The sequence below is a fragment of the Mauremys reevesii genome, linkage group 5 (genome assembly GCF_016161935.1).
Source record: "Mauremys reevesii isolate NIE-2019 linkage group 5, ASM1616193v1, whole genome shotgun sequence".
In the NCBI taxonomy this organism is placed as follows: Eukaryota; Metazoa; Chordata; order Testudines; family Geoemydidae; genus Mauremys; species Mauremys reevesii.
Window position 1 is genome coordinate 28,577,231 of NC_052627.1, and position 16,359 is coordinate 28,593,589.

Here is a 16,359-nt window from a genome sequence, read left to right on the forward strand (position 1 = left end):
GCCATAGCCTTTTAAAGAAGCTGAAACCTTTATAATTTAGAAGGATACTTCAAGATATTTAAGATTTTTCTGTTCTAGACTACTGAAAAAAAATTGTTGCTTTATACTGATTTATTTGAAGTCCTTCTATTGATTCAGATGCCAACCTGCTGAGAGATTTTTAGGGGTGTTTATGAAAAAAATTAAGGATGTTGCTTGAATCAGCCACTAGTGCCAAAGGTGTAAAGCTAAATACAGTTACGGGGAGGGGGTGTCGAGCCTAGCACTGTGAATGCTTGTGGTGAATTTTGGATTCACAGAAGTGATTGTTAGAGCAATAGGGACCCCCCACCCCACCCAGAAACTGGGACCTTTCCCTCTCCCCACCTCCAGAACCAGTCCACTACCTCTATCCCTTCCTCCCCACCTACATGAAACCAGGACCTCTCTACCACCCTCCTTATTGTATTCCTGGCCCCCACTCTTAAGCATGGAGAAGGGGAGGATCAGTCTTGGGAAAGCTACCTAAGGTCCTTAATTACCTTGGTCAGACCTGGGCCTGGACCTCCTTCCGGGGATGATCTTCCTCCATTGCATTCCCTCTCTGGCTTTTCCTCCCCGGCAGGCTGTGCAGTGAGGGTCTGATAGCAGGCAAACTCCGGTGACTGACTGCAGAGTCTGGGGTGCTAGATTCAATACTGAAGCCACAGGCTGCCATAACTGCACAGAGCACTCTAAAGGTACACTACTCAGGGATAAAAGACCCATGGCACAGCTATGGCTGACCCAGGTCAGTTGATTTGGGCTTGCGGGTCTAAAAAAAAAAAATTGCTGTGTAGATGTTTGGGCTGGGACCGGAGCCCCAGGTCTGGGACCCTCCATCCTTGCCCCTTCAGGATCACTGCGTCTTGTTTCCTATCATTCTCACCACACAGTCTATGCATGTGCCCCAAAGGCTGTGGAGAAGAACATCCCCCTGTGGTTGTGATGCTATTTGCTGTGTTAGTCAGATCCAAGTGGTTGTGAATGCCACATAAATGTAAGCTTTGCAAAACTAGTAGATTTAAGATGTGGGTTCATCATTTCAGAAATAAATATAAAAATCAGGTGGGTTACAAAAGATTATGGATTTACTGTTGACTAAACTCCATTAAAAAGTATTTTAAACTATATTAAAATAAATTACCACTACAAATATTAATATCTTGTAAGTGCACAGTTATCCACTGAAGTTGGGTAACTGTCTGGCATTAGAATTTTCAGGCAGCAGTTAAGTGAAAAGTCAGCATGAATTTTGCTGGTCATATGTAACTTGACTGACATGATGGAAGAGGACATAAGCTAGTAAAAAAAAAAGCTCTTGAAACAATGTCTTACCTATGACTGCTTCCTGGGCTTTCTCCCTGTTAAATTATAAATACAATCAATGTAATTAAGATAATCCATTATCTACATCTAAATGTACAAACTAACCAATCTACATTTATTAAAAAAAAACACCAAACTTTCACAGACACAAGTTTTAAGATCAGAAGCAACACCCATATGTAATTAGAGATCCAACAGAATGAGCTACAAGCATCCTCTTTTTCCATCTTCACTTTTCTAAGTAACAGGCAGCTAGATAGAATGTGATAGAACGCTGGCACCCTGAGAAAGGAGGGTCTTTCTTGTATAGGTAGACCACAAGGCAGGTCCTCTCTTATGGTCTCCAGCTTGTTTTGGCCATTAAAGAGCCTGTGGGATCAGGCTTCTCCCCCCAACCCTCTTCTCCCTTGCACATGATAGCCAGCAACATGCTGGAACCACATGGAACATACAGAGCAGGCTGATGGGCCATTTGTTAAATAGCACAACTTATCACCACCCTTTGCTCTTTATCCAGGAGTAGAACCTGGGCAACTTTGGTACTGTCCATAGATGAAGAGAGCTCCATGGCTGCTGCTGAAAAACTTCAGATTCCTGAAGATCTCATGGTGAAGAAGATTCCACTCTTCCTAGTCTGTCCACTTAGCTAGTCTCCCCTTACATCACCCTTCTCCCAGATGTGAAGCACTCTTGCTGGAAAAAGGTGTTTTTCCGCTCATGTGAAAAATATATTAGGTTTCCTCTGAAGCGTTTTGGACCTAGGGACCTCCGTGTTTCTTGACATGACTTGCCAACATATTGTCCATCATTATCAGCATGTGCTTGTTTGGAAGTGAAGTTGTGAGGCCTATTTTGATCCTTTTGAATGGCTTGTCGCTTGATCCAATTTATGCACAAGCAGAGTGAGAGAACTGCATAAAACCTGAATTGGCATTCCCCCAGTGTGCTGCCCAGACAGGCAACTTTCATGTTTTCATATTCTGGTCTGGCTCGGATACAGTACCACTGGGTGAATCTTCCACTCTCTACCAACCAGATCAGTGATATGTTTACCTCATTCTATGTTAGCCTGGGAGGAGGCGACCTATGCAACTTGGGTCTTTGTTTCAGGTCAGTTTACACCAGTGGTTCTCAAACTTGGGTTCGTGAAATGTTACAGGGGGTTCTTGGGGAAAAAAATCCCTAATGGCAGACAGAGCTGTCCCTAGGGACTCTGGGCAGCACAGGTCCAGCAGTCCAGAGCCCCTGGACTTCCAAGAGCTAAGCAGATCAAAGCAAGCATATCTATCAACCGAGGAGATTTTAACTTCAAGACTCCTTATAAGAAATAGAAAGGGAGGTGGACATTTTTTGCTTTTTTTAAAAATTAAATAGGCAGCTAGTATTGTTTTTTAAATTATTATGAAGAACAAGTTTAAGCTTTGTTGTAACGTGCACTGTTTGCCTGGACTGCTCAAGACCTGAATGCTTGTGTAAGAGGAACTCTTCGAGTTGGCGTCTTAAATAACTTCATGCTGTTTCACATCTGATACTCCTTGATGAAACATAGGAGCCTTGTCTTATGACAGGTTTATTCAAAGTGATATAAGCTATGAAAGTGAGATCTTGGAAGAATGTTGCCATTTTCATAATGTAATAAAAACACTGTAATTATAAATAATAAATAGTGTGCAATAAACATGTCATAAAACAAATTTTTATATTTCCAAGATCACTGCTTATATAAATTATACTCAGGTAAAGGAGAAAATCTCTGGAAATATTCACTTTTAGGGGGGGGTTCACGAGACTTGACATTTTAGTGAAAGGGGTTCATAGGTTGTTAGAGTTTGGGAACCACTGGTCTACACTATAAACTTAACTTGGTATAACTATGTTGTTCAGGGGGTGAAAAATCCACACCCCTGAGTGACGCAGTTATATTGACTTAACCTCCAGCGTAGACAGTGCTATGTCAACGGGAGACCTTCTTACATCAATATAGCTACTGCCTTTCACAGAGGTGGATTAACTATGTTGACGGGAGAAGCTCTTCGCTAAAGCAATGCAGCAGCGCAGCTGAAACTTTTTAAGTGTAGACTTGCCTTCAGTCACTGAAAGGCACCGATTTCTGCCTAGGAATTTCACTAGGGAAGAATTATATCAGAAGCAAATTTTCTTTTTTTGGCTTTTTCCTTTGCTGTTTGTCCACCATAACCCCTTTACTGAGGCTGGGCAGTGAAACGAACCACTATAGTATCCCAGGAGAGAGATTTGCTCCAGACAAAATGGTGTACAAGTTTTGCCAAGTTCTAGGGCTGCTAGCCTTCAAGAGGCCATTAGAACCTATTAGATTAACTTTAGAAAGGTCTATAATTTTTTCTAAAATAACTTGACAAGAAAAATCACTAAGCTATGCCAGAAGCAGTCCATTTTCCATTTGAGAAAACTGATGAACTGTTCAGGAGAAACCAGTGACTTACCCGTGCCACCGTTTTTTTATTTATTTATTTTTAAGAAAGTTTTTTAAAGCTGTTGTGCAAGGACACTCCTAAGCAGCAGTCACAGAACTATTTGCACTTCACAGATGGTTGAAAATGCCACTTTTGACCTAGTGCCTCAGCATACTTGAACTGTGCTGGTATCCATTATAAACCCACACCTTGTAGATTACTGCTTATGTACAGACATTGGAACCACAAGGATGCCAATCCTGTTTACTGAAGGTGCAAAAGAGACCAGTAAGGGTCACTGTTTAAATTTTGCAGTACCAACATTTTAAAAAGTTCATTCTTAGACAGCAAAAACTGGCAGAGCAAGTCTAGTATGTATACCCTATGTGCAGTAATTTCACTCTTGTGCCAGGTGACAGCATGTCTTTGAATGCATTATGTGTCACGTGGACAGAGTCCAACTGCCTCCAGGTCCCTGAGAGGTTTTAACTGTACCTCCTGAATGGTATTTGTTGTGTCTTTTTTTTTTTTTTGGAGTTGCCAGGGAGTTGGGAAAAGAGGCTTGTTGACACAGAAATCCCCTCTTTACTACTTTCCTTTAAAAACTTTAAGTTGCAGTGAAGGATGGACTGAAAGCAACTCCCTGTAGCATGAGTGAACTACTTCCTTGTGTTAGGCTTCAGAAATGAAGTGGGGCATTACCAAAGAGTAACCCCAACGCACACATTCCTAGATGGAGCTAAAGACACTGACTCCAGTGCTTCTACCAGTTCAAGTTAGCGCTTATAATAGTTCAGGTGCCAAACTCAGATTCTCTGTATAAAAGCATGCTGTACTGCCACTACTCAACTGATATGGGGAATGTTTGTGTTTTACCAAAAGATTACAGTTAGCCAAGTATTCCTACTCTTATGTAGGATACCTCTATAGACTGAATCGTTATCAGGTATAATTTTTTTTCCCCACAAGTCCCATTATAATAATCCTGCACTTCCCTTTGCAGTCCCACTTCTCTCCATCCCCCGTAACCAGAGAAATATTATTTACTACTATCCTAGAGGAAGAAAATCAAGCCCTGATAGTGTCAGAGGCCTGGTCTACACAAGAGTGGGGGGTCGAACTAAGGTACGCGACTTCAGATACGCGAATAGCGTAGCTGAAATCGAACTACCTTAGTTCGAACTTCTTACCTGTCCAGACGCCGCGGGATCGAAGTCCGCGGATCCCCCGTCGACTCCGCCACCGCCGTTCGCGGTGGTGGAGTTCCGGAGTCGACAGAAGCGCGTTCGGAGTTCGAACTATCGCGTCTAGATTAGACGCGATAGTTCGAACTCCAAGAAGTTGAACGCTACGCGTCGACCCGGCAGGTAAGTATAGACCTATCCAGAGAAATACCAGCAACTCCTCTATGAAGAGACCAATGCAGAAGTTAGCTGCAGCCAGAAGGGTTAGCAAGATGTGGATCTTGGGACTACAAATAAATTTTTTTACAAGTGTGTTGAATTACAGAGTGCTGTACTGTGAAACCCAAGTACTTACCTCATCACTTTCCACTAGATTCTCAAACTGCAAAGAAAAACAACACAGAGTATACAAGGTTACTGACAAGCAGTCATTGCGATACAAACACCACACTTCAATGAACACAAATAAAAATCAGCATAATTACAACATGTTTACCTATTAGGCATATTTTGTGGAAACGCTGCTCCAATTAAAGCTGAAGACAAGAATATTCAATTATCAAATCTTCTACTTTGTGAAGAGCTATTGCTTTTGGAGTGTGACCAGCTTCCCTACAAACATAGCTTGTAAGTTGTTTTCTTCTACACAGAATGTAATAATTAAGAGGGTAAGAGTTAGAATTAAGAGTTTTGTTGCATTTCATTGCATTTGGTATTATACAGCGCCCCGAGCAACTCCGCTGGGAGGGTAATTTATGGTTTTATTAGTTAACGACTGATGAATTCTCTCAAGCTCATGTATTCTGATATGAATAAGAGCCGTAAAACTATCAGTTATAGGCACTAGAGACACAGAAGTACTGTATATTAGTGTAAAAGTGCACCAAAGCCAAAAGCTGTATTGCAAGCTCTAACACTAAAATATGAAAATAAATAAAATTCATGACATGTTTTCTGAAAAGTATTCATAGGGCAAAAATAATTAACTTATAAAAAACAAATAAATTGCCTATACAAAAGCTCTAGGCACCACTGACATCTCTGAAGAAATAAATACAAGCTTTCCTAAGCAAAAGATGGAAAACCCTCTCTTCCAGCTATGGATCCTAACCTCCTAAAACAGTCCCAGTCTCCCATCCCCGAATCTGCCTCCTGGAAAGCTGCAGCATAGATATACCTCTTCCACAGATAGACCTCAATTTATCCCTTTCCACTTTGGAGATATACAGTAACAAATTCAGGTGGAATAATTAGTTACTTGAAACAGAAACCAGGATTCTAAGCAAGATGAGAACTTTGCATATCAGGGAGTAAGAGCCAATGAAAACATTAGGATGCTTTATAAAGGCATCTAAGCACAGAAGGCTGAATCCAAAATATTTGCAGCCTTATAAGTTGCACAAGCTACTGCAGTAGGTTGACCTATCACAAAGATCAAAATAAAACCAACAGAAGCCATCCAGTGCTGCTTCCTACGTCTATAGTAGAGTCAATCTACAAGCATCGGTGGGCAGCACAGCCCACACGAGTTCCTATAAGGTACAGAAGTAGTGGAAGCTGTAGTATAGACAGGACTTGAGAATTTTTGCTTCTGTCTCATCTGCTGCTGGATAGGACACAGAAAACTAATACTTTGATTCCTATATGCATTACAGTTTAGAATATTGACATGCCTAGGTCTTTTTACTTGATCAAAAGAAGTGGCAAGACAATTACTATTTCATGATTCACTTAGTGCTTTAGTCTGATATACTGTTAAGAGGTTCCATTTTATGCAAACAATGACAAATGCCAGAAAGTCTGGTGGGGGTGCAACTTTTAAAAAAAGGTTTCAAGGCTTAGGGGAAAAAAGTACTTACCTCAATAGTGAAGTGTTCTCCCGTTGAACATGTTCTAAAATACTTTGATCTAGAAAATAAACCCATAATTTCATGGCAGGTTAGTAGTTCTAGATTTCAAATAGCTTCTCAAAATATTTTTTAAAAGTTATTTATGACAGAATTAAGTCAGGTCTGATAGTTACACGACTACCATTTTAATCGCAAAATTAGAAGCAGCTCAGGAGCAAAATACTTCAAAAGCCATTGTGAATTCATTTTAATGTTTAGGCTTATGCTAATTTATTATTGTCAACTATTAATAGAGTTATATTAACTGATGCATTATATTACAGGGGAGACAAACTGGAGTGTGAAAAATACTTGTCTGAGGATGTAAAAATGTTTTTTCAAATTGGAAGGAAGGTGTAAAAAGAATAAACTCTTTTCCCAGTGAAGGAGTAATGTATCAGGATGATGATCACTTTGCATTTGCTGCCATTGAGCATTTCTATTTTTAAACTGTGTTAACCAGTTTTAGTACATTTTACCTATTTCCCTCAAGACATCATTCTGGCCAGCCTCTGAAAAACTCATTGCTCATGGTATGACTCATTATGCCTGCTAGCAGTGTTCTATGTAACAAATGTCAACTTGTAGAGTGTCATTCTTTGACTGTTTACTGATGTAGCTAGGGGGCTAACCTTTTATATCCCTTGTTTCTTCAGAAAGATTTCTGATGTATCCAAAAAAGCATCAAGAAACAAGGTAGTAAACCAGCACCATTTGACTTGCCAGTTCTCCATGGATCACAATTTGGGAATCAAATGACATTTTTGGCAGAGGGTGGTTGCGCTTAGCAACTACAGAGATCCAAGCCTTTCTTTGAGTCACTGACTGACATAAGTATATCTTAAGGAGTCAGGTGAGCATAATAAGGAGTTTATCCAAGACTTTCAACCAAGACTTTTTTATTTTCAGGCTATCACCCCTTAGAATATTGGCTCTCAAATAGCAGATCACTGCTGCTTTAGGTATGGTTGTATTTATACATTATAAATTCTAGCACAGGCGTAAATAAAAACTACTGTTCTGTCCAGAAATAACTTCCAGGGTAACCCAACCGTGATTGCTCTTACTCACTGTTAGAGGAGCTCCCAAAATGTTTTGCAGCACAGAGAAAGAGCACATGTGCACACACACCACCCATTTAAAAAAGAAAGAGTGAAATTAAGGAAAGAAAAATTTAGGTTGACACTAGGAAAACTTCCAGACTGGTGAGATGTACTAGGCTATGGAATGGTCTCCCAAATTTTTAAGAAAACAGCTATGTTACAGCAAGCCCAATGGACTGTAACAAGTCTAGGAGGCCTCAAATAAAGCCCAGTTCCTTGACTGATGTAACTGGGTTGGAAAGAACAGACAATATGCCGAAGCCCAGAACTCCACATAACCATGTAGCTCCACTCTTGAGAGGCAGATTCCTCAGCCAAGTATCAGCAACATAACTGTCATGTTGACTACACTGAAGGCAAAATATTGCAGAAAAACAAATTAATTAGGCAACATGCCTTCATCAGGGTTTGCAGTTAGAAATCAATGGGCCCAAAGTTACTTCAGTGACTATGAAAATCCTTATATGCCTAACTTTAGCCTTCTGTTTTTGAAATTTTCAGCCTGTTTTTAAAAAAGTTCACATTAAGTTTAACATTAAAGTCTAAATAACTTTTCATAGTTAATATGGAAGCAATTTTGTTTTGAAGTAAAAGATTTTATGCCATTAAAAGTTTTTTGCTTTTGTTTTTTTAAATAAATAAAAATAATTTTTTTGCCCTAATGCTAAAAAAACTCAGGCACAAGCTTAACACTAAACACAAGCTGGCCGACTTATGTCAGTGGGACTATTCATAAGCATAGTTATGTACCTGAAGGGTTTCCAGAATCAGGGCCTTAATTTTCAATTTTGATTTCTGTCAATACCAATGTTGCAAAATTCAATAAATATACTCTACCTGTAGTGGCATTTTAAAAATTGCATTTATGATTCCATTCATTATTATTTAGTTTGTTAAGTTTTAATCTAAAGTTGCAATAGCACAAATTTCCAAATCAGTTTTAAAAAGCCTCAGATTTAAATTGATGATTGTTTTTACCAAAAAAACAGAAACAAAAGAAAACAAAAAAACCCCAGGCCATTTACATTGCTTCCCCATGTTGCTTTCGTTTTCAGCTCACAATAGCATCATGTTTAAAAATGGTCTCCAGAATGCATACCTCCTGTTTTAAACTGAATAACTGTCTAAAGGGATGGATTAAAAAGCAACAGAAGAGGCATCTTGTGTCACTTGGCTCTGTTGTTCCCTCTTATGTACAGAAATGATAAGCGTGGGCCTTTCAGGAACTCAGTGCCCTGAAATCCCACAAAGGTTATGGACGACATGAGGACACTGGGCACCTCTTAGGGTAGGGCCTAGAGTGAACAAGGAAGGAGAGGGGAAAATGTTGCTTTCATCGCCCCTTACCATTTGTCTCATTAGTACATCATTAATGTGCATATGTATATTATGTTCTGATATTCTATATTGAAATAGTGATACATTTGATTATTTTCTTGAAGGAATTTTAAAGGGAGAAGGCTACAGTATTGCTTCACTTCTCCATCTCTTGCGGCTCATACAAAACCATGACCTTTTTGACATTACAGGTTAGCCAATTAAACTTTTAAAGTTGATATATCTAGAGAAGAATGACAAAATATTGTATGGGAAAAAGAGACATACAGGGTTCACATTTACACCTCCATGGAAGGAGTAAATAAGCTAAATACAACCCTGTTTAAGTGGTCACGGGGGGAGGAGGGGTTATATTACAATCTTGTTAATAAAATTAGATATGCAAGAACATGGAAATATGGAAAGTTATTAAAAAATTAAACTGATTTTGTTTTTTACTTAAGCGATAAAAATGTTTATGCTTTAATCTTATTAGGGAAATGATAGCAAAAGAATGCCAGGAGCTCCAATTATATTTATTCCCCACAGCTGCCTTTTATGAATGATGTGATCTCTCTAGTAGCAAAGAGAAAAAGCTTATGATTGAGGACAGGGACAAACTAGACCCGACCTACTTTTTAATACGGCTGGAGGCCAGAGACATTAAGTTTTATTTGAAGAGCAATATTAACATAAATTTGTTTCAGGACACAATTAAAAATGATCATTTTAAAACGGACCAAATTCTGTAGCTTAACAGGCAGTTTAGGCAACCTTTCTTGTTGTTCCCACTGAGATCTCAATTACTACAGTAATTCATATAGCAGACACTTTGCTACAAAGCAATTTTAAAATAATCTCTGCAATTTCATACAAAGATAAATTCAATTTAGATTAGTGTTTGTGAAGTGCTTTGCAAGCCTCATATATAAATGCACTAAAGTGCAAAGTAAACAGCAAAGAATTCTTAGCCTGAGCATTTACAAGAGATCTCTCCAATTTTATAGTTTGAGACTTCACTACATACAACAATGAAGGTGAAGCACTAATTTCCTCAGAGAAGCTGAACCTTCTCCCGTAAGTGATTACCATTACCTTCAATGGGAGCAGCATCAGATCCCATAAGTATGGATCTGTGTACATTAACAATATGGTTTGGAAACGGGGATTTCTGCCAATTTTATCAGTAAAATTCACTTTACATAGCATTTACTACAGAGGTCTTCAGAATTTCTAAACTCTCTCAACTAATGCCATAATATTCTCTCTCCCCTCCCACAGTTCTATGAAACATCTACAAGATTCACAACTTTGTTAAGTCCAACTTTCCCTTTCTCAGTCGCTCATAACTTATTGGAAAAAAATAAATCTTTCTAGACTGAAAGCTTTCATGTTGGCTATCAGCAGAGGTGATTATTTTTAATCTCTGGGCAAAATATTTGTTCAGTATATACTTAAGTCAAATATTTATTAACTATCTATAGAAATATATTAAAGACCTTCCCCAAAGACTACGCTTAGATTTTTACAGATGCGAATTGATTCATATTTGGCTTACATCACAGATATCAAGACCCCCAAAAGAACACAAATTTGAACAGTTTATTAATTTATGATCTTTTTTCTAAATACAAGCATAGCAGAATTTTGGGGTTTTTTGGTCAACCAAAAGCCATAGTTGTTCAGAATGTTGATAAAAATATGAAACGTTTTAACTTTTCATCAAGCTAAACTCCAAGTCAGTTTAAAGCTACTGAATTTGGGGGAGTGTGCGCGTGCACAGGCACAGGTATGCATGTCCAACCTGTTCTTTAAAAAAATCCAAGGATGGAGATTCCACAACCTCCCTTGGAAGCCTATTCCAATCCTTAACTATTCTTATAGTTAGAACATTTTTCTTAATATCTAATCTAAATCTCCCTGACTGCAGATTAAACCCATTATTTCCACTGGCCATGGAAAACAAATGATTACTGTGTTCTTTATAACAGCCCTTAACATATCTGAAGACTTATCAGGTCTTCTTTTCTCAAGACTAAATGTCTAGTTTGGTTTTTTTAAACCTTTCCTCATAGGTCAGGTTTTCTAAACCTTTAGCACTTTTGTTACTCTTCTTTGAACTCTCTCCAATTTATTCGTATCTTTCTTAAAGTGTGGCACCCAGAATTGGACACAGTACTCCAGTTGAGGCCTCACCAGTGCAAAGTGCAGTGGGACAATTACTTTCATGGGTAACATACAACACTTGTTAACATGCCCCAAAATGATATTAGCCTTTTCCACAACTGCATCACACTGCTGACTCATTCAATTTGTGACCCACTACAATCCCTCTGGATCCTTTTTGGCAGTACTATCACCTAGCCAGTTATTCATTTTGTAGTTATGCATTTTATTTTTCCTTCCTAAGTATAGCACTTTGCACTTGTCTTTACTAAATTTCACCTGGTTTAATTCATATCAAGTCTCCAATTTGTCAAGGTCATTTTGAATCCTAATCCTGTCCTCTGAAGTCCTTGTAACACCTCCAAACATGGTGTCATCTGCAAATTTTATAAGCATGCTCTCCACTCCACTATTCAAGTCATTGATTAAAATATTGACCAGTACTGAACCCAGGACTAACCCCTAGGGAGCCCCACTAGATACATCCTCCCACTTTGACAGCGAAACATTGATAACTACTCTATGACTATGTATGGTCTTTCAGCCAGTTGTGCACCCACTTTATAGTAATTTCATTTAGACTTTTTTCCCCTAGTTTGCTTATAAGAACATCATGTGGGAACTGTGTCAAAAGCCTTACTAAAAAATCAACATATATCACAATTACTCTTTCCCCTGTCCACTAGGCCAGTAACCCCGTTGAAGGAGGAGATTAGGTTGGTTTGGCATGATTTGTTCTTCATGACTGGCTATTCCCCATAACCCTATTAGCCTCTAGGCGCTTACAAAGTGAGTGTTTAATAATTTGTTCCAGTATCTTTCCAGGTACCAAAATTAGCCTGACTGGTCTATAATTACTCAGGTCCTCATTATTCCCCTTTTAAAAGTTAGGTTAGCCCTTCTCCAGTCCTCTGGAAACTCACCTGTCCTCAATGAGTTCTCAAAGATAATTGCTAATGGTTCTGAGATTGCTTCAGTTAGTTCTGTAAGTACCCTAATATGAATTTCATCAGGCCTCACCAACTTGAGTACATTTAACTTACCTAGATATTCTTTAGCCTGTTTTTAACTATATTGGCTTGCTAAACACAATATTTATGCATCTGCCCATCAACCTTTTTCATAAAAACTGAAGCAAAACAGGCATTAAGCGCCTCAGCATTCTTGATGTCATCTTGTATTAGGTCTCTTTCCGGCCCTAAGTGGAGGACCTACACTTTCCCTTGTCTTTCTCTTGCTCCTAATGTATTGAAAGAAGCTCCTTATTGCCTTTTATGTCCCCTGCTAGGTATAACTTAGGGTATGTCGATACTGGCAAGTTTCTGCGCAACAAGTTATAGCACTTTTATTAAAGCACTGGAATTAAACTGCTGTTGGGTGTCCTTGTGATGGTGGAGTGCATCCACATTAGCAGCTCTTGCAACTGCAAAGAGAGCAGTGCATTGTGGTAGCTATCCCACTGTGCAACTAGCCTTAGGGTGCTTCGGGAAGGGTTTTCAATTCCTCGTGGGGCAGGCACAGCACCACATGATGCAGGTTTCCCAATCCCATTGTTCCAGCTGCTTTTCAACTGGGGGGTGGGAGGGAAGAGTGTGTGTGACAGGAAGTGTGTGTGTATGTATGTGGGGGGGCGGGGAGGGTGTGTTTTGGGGGACAGAGAGTGTGTCAGCATGCTGTCTTGTAAGTTCAGCCAGCGGCAGGAAGCAACCAGTCCTGAGGCAGGGAGAAAACCCTGACATCAGTCCCCTGCCTCCCTCTCCAGTTCGCTGCACAGCAATCACACACACACACACACCCTCTCTCTCTCTCTGTGTGTTCAACAGGAGGAGCATTCCACATTAATGGTTTGCAGCACAGCATGCAATGGCTGTCAGAAAGGGAGCTTGGTGCAGCGAAGTTCAAACAATGAGCAGAGCAGCCACTCGAGGGATTATGGGACACTTCTGGAGACCAATTGATTGCTTTCTGCACTGTAATGTGTTTATGCTGCCCATACAGTGCTGGAGCTAGGGTGACCAGACAGCAAGTGAGAAAAAATCAGGATGGGGGTGGGGAGTAATAGGAGCCTATATAAGAAAGAGACCCAAAAATTGGGACATCTTATCACCCTAGCTGGAGTCTCTGCACTTTAAGGCTTACGATTCTCATCGGGGTGGTTTTTTTGCAAAGCTGCAACTGAGGAGTTTCTGCGCACTAAGTGGCTTGGCAGTGTGTACACCTCAGGAGTTAACACTGCAGAAAGCTGCTTTACTGCACAGAAACTTTCCAGTGTAGACAAGGCCTTATTGTGTCTTGGTCTTTTTTTTTTTTGTTCCTAGATGCTTGTGCTATTCTTTTATACATCTCCTTCACAATTCATGCATAGTTCTACTTCTTATAAGATTCCTTTTTGATTTTGCAGTCCATTAAAGAGCTCCTGATATGAAAAATAGTAAAAAGCCAATATGGATCTGTCATTCACACTGGGATAGTTTGCAGTTGTGCCTTTAATACTGTTTCCTGGGGAAACTCACAGCCCTCCTAAACTCCTTTATCACCTGGGATCTTCTTCCCATGGGATCTTACCTAGCAAGTCTTTGAGCCTGTTAAAGTCTGCCTTTTTGAAGTCCATTGTCCTTATTTTGCTGCTCTTGCCTTAACTTCCTTTGAATCATGAAATCTATCAATTCATGATCACTTTTACCCAAACCATCTTCCACCTTCAGATTCACCAGTTCCGCCCTGCTGGTCAGAATCATGTCTAAAATGGCTGTCCCCCCTAGTTACTTCCTCCACTTTCTGAAACAAAAAACTGTCCCCAATGCAGTCCAATAATTTACTGAAAACTAATTGTAGTTGTATAGTTTCCGTGAGCCCCTTTGACTGCACATCAGAATTCTAAGTTTACACCCTCTCTGGACACTGCTAAATTACCTTTACCAGAGATTACTTTTATCCCTGGGGTCATAATTACTGTTGGAGAACAAAGGATTTACCTTGTGAAGGTACTAGGAGGCACCAACTCCCAGCAGCAAGTTTTCAATATAATTTCCTAAGTAGCATTAGAGTCCTAGGGCTAATTTACATTAGAAAATAAGACCAACCAACCTACATTGCTCAAGGGCCTGAAGAATACACACCCCTGAGTGGCACAGTTAAGCTGATCTAAGTCACTGTGTAGACTGCGATAGGCTGATGGAAGAATTCTTCTAGCAACCTATCGCCTCTTGGGCGGGTAGATTTTACCTACACCGATTCTGTCCAGCCTGGAGGCCCCAGCCATGGGGGGGCGGGGAGAAGTCACCTCCCAGAGCTTCCTCCAGGCCACAGCGCCAGCTGGCACCTCGCCAACCCCCGGCCGCCTCCATCTACCCTTCCCAGGTACACCCCGCCGGGCCCGATCCCGAGCCAGCCCCGACCAACTCCCGCTCCCGCCCGTGCCAGGCCCCGCTTCCTGCCCTGCCAGCGGCACATCTACCCTGGGGTTGGCCCCCTCTCAGGGAGGGAACAGCCCAGCGCGCCCCCTTTGCTGCTGCCAGGCCCTTCCGCCCCGCCGGGGTCCGGCCGTGGGAGCGCGGGGCCCGGCCGAGTCCTCCCCCACCCGGCGCAGGGCGGCGCCTCCCCGCCCCAGGGGGCTGCTCCTTCCGCCTTACCCTCCGCCTCGCTGGATCCGCCCCGCTTCTCGCCGCAAGAAGAGGCCGCAGCACCCCTGCGCCCAGCAGTTCCCCATCGCATACTGGGGGCAGCCCCAGGCCTCGGCCCGGAATCCAGCGGCCGCGGCGGGGGAAGGGGCGGCTCGGCTACGCTCGCCGCGGAGGGGGGGGAAGGAGCGCCCGGCCGAAGCGCCCCGCCGCCAGCCTCATGGCCCTCCCGCTCCCGCTCCCCCGGCGCGCAGCTGCCTGGCGCGCCCGGCAGCCGAGTGCCGCATGCGGCCCACGGCGTGAGGAGCTGGCAGGTGCGAGCATGCGTAGTAGGGCGAGCCTCTTCCCTACGCCCCCACCCGCTCCGCCCCTCGCCGCCTCCTGTGCCGCGCTGTCCCCCAGCGCCTCCCCGGCCCCGTCAGCGGCCTCCTGCCGGGAGCCGGGCCCGGGCTCCCCGTCCCTTACACCCTCGCGGGCTCCGCCCCCAGCTCCCTGCCCCGGGCAGCGCTGTCCCCCCGAGCGGGCCTGGGTGACGCTCCAGGGGGGCCCTGGACTCGCCAGGAATTAAAGCTCAGTCTTTAATTAGCGATCGGGTCATGTAATGACCCCTCCGGGAACACATCCACCCAAAGCGGGCAGCCCTGTCCCCAGCCTTCAACAAACCACGAGTCAGGGCCCCACCAGGCACAGGAGAGCCCTAAAGACGCCGTGAGACTTTAAATAAATGAATGAAATGTTTGGCCTTCCTGCAGGTTGCTTAGTCAGGGCTGCCCAGAGCATTCATGGGGCCTGGGGTCTTCGGCAGCGGGAGGCCTTCCGCTCCGGGGCACTTTGGGGGGGTGGGTCCCAGAGCGAGAGAAAGCCCCGCTGCTGAACTGCTGCCAGAGGTGGGGAAACCCAGAGACTGTGGGGTACTGCAGGAGGCAGAGCCCTGAGAAAAGGGCACTGGGGTCCTGGGAGGGACACAGAGGCCAATGGCAAGCGGATCACCGGCCTGCAGAGGGCGCTCCGGGGTCCAAGGGATGGTCATTCTCGAGGACGACCAGCAGGAGGCGCTGCAGGGGTCATACTACATGCTGTATAACAAGGGCCAGAAGACTTCCCTGAATTAATTCCTGTTTGAAATAGGGCATATGTTTAGGAAAATATCCAATTTTGATTTAAATTTTTCTAGTAATGAAGAATCTACCACAACACTTAGTATATTCTTCCAATGGTTAATCACCCTCACTGTTAAAAATCTTCACCTTGGTTCTAGTTTGACTTGTAGCCACCACTAGATTTTTTTTTATACCTTTGTC

The 16,359-nt window shown here is 42.3% G+C and overlaps 1 protein-coding gene across 2 annotated transcripts in view; it reads right to left on the minus strand.

Annotated features, from left to right (window-relative positions):
- Positions 1 to 15,297, minus strand: part of AP1AR (adaptor related protein complex 1 associated regulatory protein) — a 34,440-nt gene extending 19,143 nt beyond the window's left edge. Inside the window, exons 1-4 of one of the 2 annotated variants that reach the window (XM_039541604.1) lie at positions 15,071 to 15,297; positions 6,823 to 6,871; positions 5,319 to 5,345; positions 1,357 to 1,382 (exon numbers count right to left, since the gene is read on the minus strand). In XM_039541604.1, the coding sequence (XP_039397538.1) occupies positions 1,357 to 1,382; positions 5,319 to 5,345; positions 6,823 to 6,871; positions 15,071 to 15,147 (179 nt within the window). In that variant the 5' untranslated portion in view covers positions 15,148 to 15,297. The remainder of the gene's footprint in view (positions 1 to 1,356; positions 1,383 to 5,318; positions 5,346 to 6,822; positions 6,872 to 15,070) is intronic. The other variant, XM_039541603.1, reaches the window with a different exon arrangement.
- Between the last annotated feature and the right edge of the window lie 1,062 nt (positions 15,298 to 16,359).